General features: G+C 50.9%; 1 protein-coding gene across 4 annotated transcripts; it reads left to right on the plus strand.

Annotated features, from left to right (window-relative positions):
* The first annotated feature begins 398 nt into the window (after nt 1–398).
* Nucleotides 399–3631, plus strand: LOC133913273 (protein WRKY1-like). Of its 4 annotated transcripts, none has more exons than XM_062356378.1 (4): nt 399–621; nt 1025–2190; nt 2283–2408; nt 3060–3631. In XM_062356378.1, the coding sequence occupies exons 2-4, from the start codon at nt 1199–1201 to the stop codon at nt 3196–3198; spliced, it is 1257 nt and encodes a 418-aa protein (XP_062212362.1). In that variant the 5' UTR covers nt 399–621; nt 1025–1198; the 3' UTR covers nt 3199–3631. The 4 variants fall into 4 exon arrangements, with proteins under 4 accessions (XP_062212362.1, XP_062212363.1, XP_062212365.1 ...); XM_062356379.1 differs by having other exon boundaries at nt 1114–2190; XM_062356381.1 differs by having other exon boundaries at nt 1211–2190.
* The last annotated feature ends 747 nt before the right edge of the window (nt 3632–4378 follow it).

Genomic DNA, 4378 nt, shown 5'->3' on the forward strand with positions numbered 1-4378 from the left:
CACACAGCGCACCACACCACGTAGCCAGCACACTGTGGAGCAGGAAGGGGAGAGAGAGGGGCTAACGCTGACGAGGAGCAGGAAGGGGAGAGAGAAACCGCGGGGCCCACCTCCACTACTGTGGCTGGCCTCTGACACAGCTCACACCTTTGACGCAACGGCAGCCCGGCGGAACGCAACCCCACCACTCTCCCGGAAATAAAAATAAATAAAAGAGAGAAGAAAATATCGTAGACGAAGAAAAAGTCCAAGCGCGGGACGGGGATGGGCAAGATGGACGGCCGCGATCGACCCGGGCCCGCATCGGCGGCCCCGCCCCCACAGTATTTTAGCACGCCCGAGGAAGGTATACGAGAGAGCACAGAGCGGAATAAAGAAAGGCGAAAAGCGTGTGCACTGGCCACACTACCAGTATTTGTTTGCGTGTTTATTTAATCGCTCCCTCCACTCTGCCTCGGCTTGGACTGCTGTCGCCGCCGCTTGCTTCTTCTCGTGTACCAGCCGAGTGTGACCGTCCCTCGGACCATCTCCTCCTCCTCTCTCTCTCTCTCTCTCTCTCTCTCTCTCGAGTCGTCGTCTCCAGCGAGTAGGAGGAAGCGAGGCCGGGCTTGGCTCTGCGAGGTTTGCTTCTCCCGCTCTTCTTGCAGCTTCTGAGATCATGCATGATTCATGCATGTGTGTACGCGCTCCGTAGCCTCTGTTCAGCTCTGCCGATTTGGTGGCGAGCTTTGTGGTATGGGTGGGGAGTCAAGTAGTTGCTTGCTGGTGTAGATTCTCCGCCCTGGTTTTTTTGAGTGGTTTTATTTTAGGCGAAGAGCAGCAGGGTGTGCTGCTGCTGCTGCACTCTTTCTGCTATTGTGGGATCAGGTGTTTGTTGGGTTGTCATGTTGCCTAGTTTTAGTACTAATTTGGACCATTTAAGTGCCATGTTTCCGTGCTCGCGTGCCCAATTTTAGCTTACCCGGTCACCGAAATGCCGCCTTCATGTGCCTCATGATTGTGGGAATCTACTGCTTTTATATAGGCTCCAAATCTAGGGAGGATGCATTCTTTTATGGCATGGAATGATTAGAGCCACTGGCGTATCAACCTGTGTCCCTCTTGTACTGCTAGGTACTGAAGAAAATGTGCTGAATCCAAGAATTGTCTAGCTTAGGACATGTGTTGAATCTTCGTTTGATATGTCTACTTTGTGTGCATGATCAAACAGAGGGCTCAAGAAGTGATTGATTCGAGCGATTGCTTGCAGGGAGAGGGAAAGGGGTCATCGATGGAGGGGATGGAGGATGCCAACAGGGCGGCAGTGGAGAGCTGCCACCGCGTGTTGGCCCTCCTCTCCAACCCCCACGGCCCGCTCGTCCCCAACAAGGATCTCGTGGCTGCCACCGGAGAGGCCGTCTCCAAGTTTGGATCCCTAACCTCCAGGCTCGCCAATGGCAATGGCCTCCAGGGCCATGCCAGGGTCAGGAAGATCAAGAAGCCCTTGCCCATCTTCGACAGCAACCTCTTCTTGGAGAGCTCTGCAGTGACTGCAGCCGCTGCTGCCAAGACAACGAACCCAAGCCCGATCACCAGCCTCCAGCTGTTTCCAAGGTACCACCAGATGGAGGGCTCGACGTCGAAGGATCCTGTGAGGATCCCTGCCCAATTCCCCAAGAGGTTGCTTCTAGAGAACTCGGCTGTGGATTTGGAGGGGCCATCAAAGGCCCATTGCGCCCCCGGGCAACCTCTCCAGCTCGTCCAGCCGGTGTCCGTTGCGCCCCCGGCAGGGACGCCAACCCCGGCATTGCCTGCGGCGCACCTTCATTTCATCCAGCAGCATCAGAGCTACCACAGGTTCCAGTTCTTGCAGCAGATGAAGATTCAGAGCGAGATGATGAAGAGGAGCTCCCTTGGTGATCAGGGTCAGGGCGGTAGCTGTAGTGGTGGTGGCAAGGGTGTGAATCTCAAGTTTGACAGCTCGAATTGCACAGCGTCATCTTCTCGTTCATTTCTGTCGTCTCTGAGCATGGAGGGGAGTATAGCGAGTTTGGATGGGAGCCGTGGCGGCAGGCCTTTCCAGCTAGTTAGTGGCTCTCAGGCGTCGAGCACTCCGGAGCTGGGCGTCATACATAGGAGGAGGTGTACTGGTAGGGAGGATGGGAGTGGTCGGTGCGCGACTGGGAGCCGGTGCCACTGTGCGAAGAAAAGGTTGGGATCCTTGGTGATAAATTTGTACCAGACTCCTGATCTTATGGTCTTTTTCTTTGTTTTCGAAAATCACTACTTGTATGTACTTGCAGGAAGCTGAGGATAAGGAGGTCTATCAAAGTCCCTGCAATAAGCAACAAGGTTGCAGACATCCCTGCTGATGAGTTCTCGTGGAGGAAGTATGGGCAGAAGCCAATAAAGGGATCCCCTCATCCTAGGTATGGCTGAATACTTGATCTTCTTTTGCTAACGCCAGTTGTTGCGAATTAAGTTGCTTACTATAGTATCATATCGTCTCTATTTAGTGATGTCATTGTGGCTATATCAATTTTGTACGTGCTATGCAGGGTTTGTCCATCCTCGCTGTTTGATCACTTGATGCTATTTTGTCACTATAGGAAACAATTAGTACTCGAAAAAAATGAGAGCTGAATTGTTGCTATTTTAGTTACATGCAACCGTCATTTTAATTGAGTCCAAGTTAGAGCTTCTTTCTTTCATAGTCAGGAGAAGTACATGCTGACTGAAAATATAGGATGCATGGTCTCCTATGAAGTATATATCAGAAAGGTTAACCGGTATAAAAATTCCATGGATGTATTTTCCCCAACTGTTAGATACTGCTTATGAGATATCCCTTAGGAATATGTTTTTTTTTTCTGTTGCTCTCAATCCAGTCATCTAGTTTTGTTCCTAATTTGCAATAAGCTACATGTGGTTTGAAAGGAGCCTGTTCTAATTCCGGTAGTATGCCTGTTGCAATCCAAGAAAGGCTACAACTGGCAACCTCAGCTCAACACAGTTTACTTTCTTGTTCTTTTGTCAAATACGCAGATCAAGAACATCTACAAATATTCATTGTCTTGTAGGGGTTACTACAAGTGTAGCAGCGTGAGAGGCTGCCCCGCGAGGAAGCACGTCGAGAGGTGCGTCGACGACCCCTCAATGCTGATTGTTACCTATGAAGGCGATCACAACCACAACCGAGTGCTCGCCCAGCCAGCCTGATCTTTCAGGCTTTCAGTTGCAGACCGTTTCAGTAGCCTCCCTTCCTAGTGAAGGGAGGCCCAAAAGAAGAAGAGCCTAATGTTTGTACATATGTTCTGCGTCTAACAGTTTTTTTTAGGGGGGGGGGGGGGGGGAGGGAGAGAGTTAGCTAGATCTTGCAGAAGAATCGTTCGCTGGAGAGAAATTTGTTGCGCAGATGGTTGATGGAGTGTTCCTCATCAAAGACTCGTAGTTTTGTAGCTTTCATTTCTTTTTCTTTTTCTGTTCATGCTATGCAAGGAGGGCCATACTGTGGTGCAGTGTAACATCGAGCTGCAGTTGTTTGTCTGGGGATGGAGGAGAACATAAGGCGGGAAGTGCCTGTAATAGTCGCAACACCTAGGAACAAAATGTACTCTCGTCTTCAGTCCAATGGTACAATCTTGTTGAGGAAGCGGTTTGTCCTGTGTTGTTTGTTAGCGCAAGTGTGATGCTGCGATGGGATCGCCGGGCTCTGATCATGCGGCGAAGGCAGCAGCATTTGTACCGAGACGTCCTGCGATTTGAGAGGCAGGTTCCCTGCGATCTGTACGTACCCTGTCTTATGATGCTTTGACATCTCCATGTTGCGAGTTCAGTCGTTCTGCTTGAGGCTCAGGATTCACGGGCTTGCTGCTTCTGTCTCTGTCGACCGGTTGGGCAAGGATGTTTTTGTTCTCTTGACTTTTCGCACGCGTGCCATGTCAAGCACTGGTGCTCGATGCAGATGTCAGAACTCTGAAGCATGCTTGCTTTGCTTGCCTCCAAGCTCTAGACTGCAGCAGCACTACTGATGAAAGCGAAGAGCACAGCAGTACCTTCTGATCTGGGAAGAGGGTAAGACATTAGACACGTCCCGTTCTCTTCTGTAGATCAACCCGCGGATTCGATCGATTGGAGGGACTTTCTGCTTTCCCATTCTGCGGGCAGGCAAGGCGAGCACAGTACCGTGGCGCACAGTGATTGAAACATCTACAGCACTAGTATATTGCTACAGTGCTCCGGCCAGTGCATGTCCAGGGCTTCGCCTGCCATGACTCTGGAACCCGGTTCCAGTGCAACGGTACCCTCCACAAACCATGAGCAGAGATCGAGATGCAGAACAGTAGCATCAAAAAGGAAAGAAAATAAGCTGGCCCAAGCGTATTTCAGGCCGGAAATA

The sequence above is a fragment of the Phragmites australis genome, chromosome 3 (assembly GCF_958298935.1).
Source record: "Phragmites australis chromosome 3, lpPhrAust1.1, whole genome shotgun sequence".
Lineage (NCBI taxonomy): Eukaryota > Viridiplantae > Streptophyta > Magnoliopsida > Poales > Poaceae > Phragmites > Phragmites australis.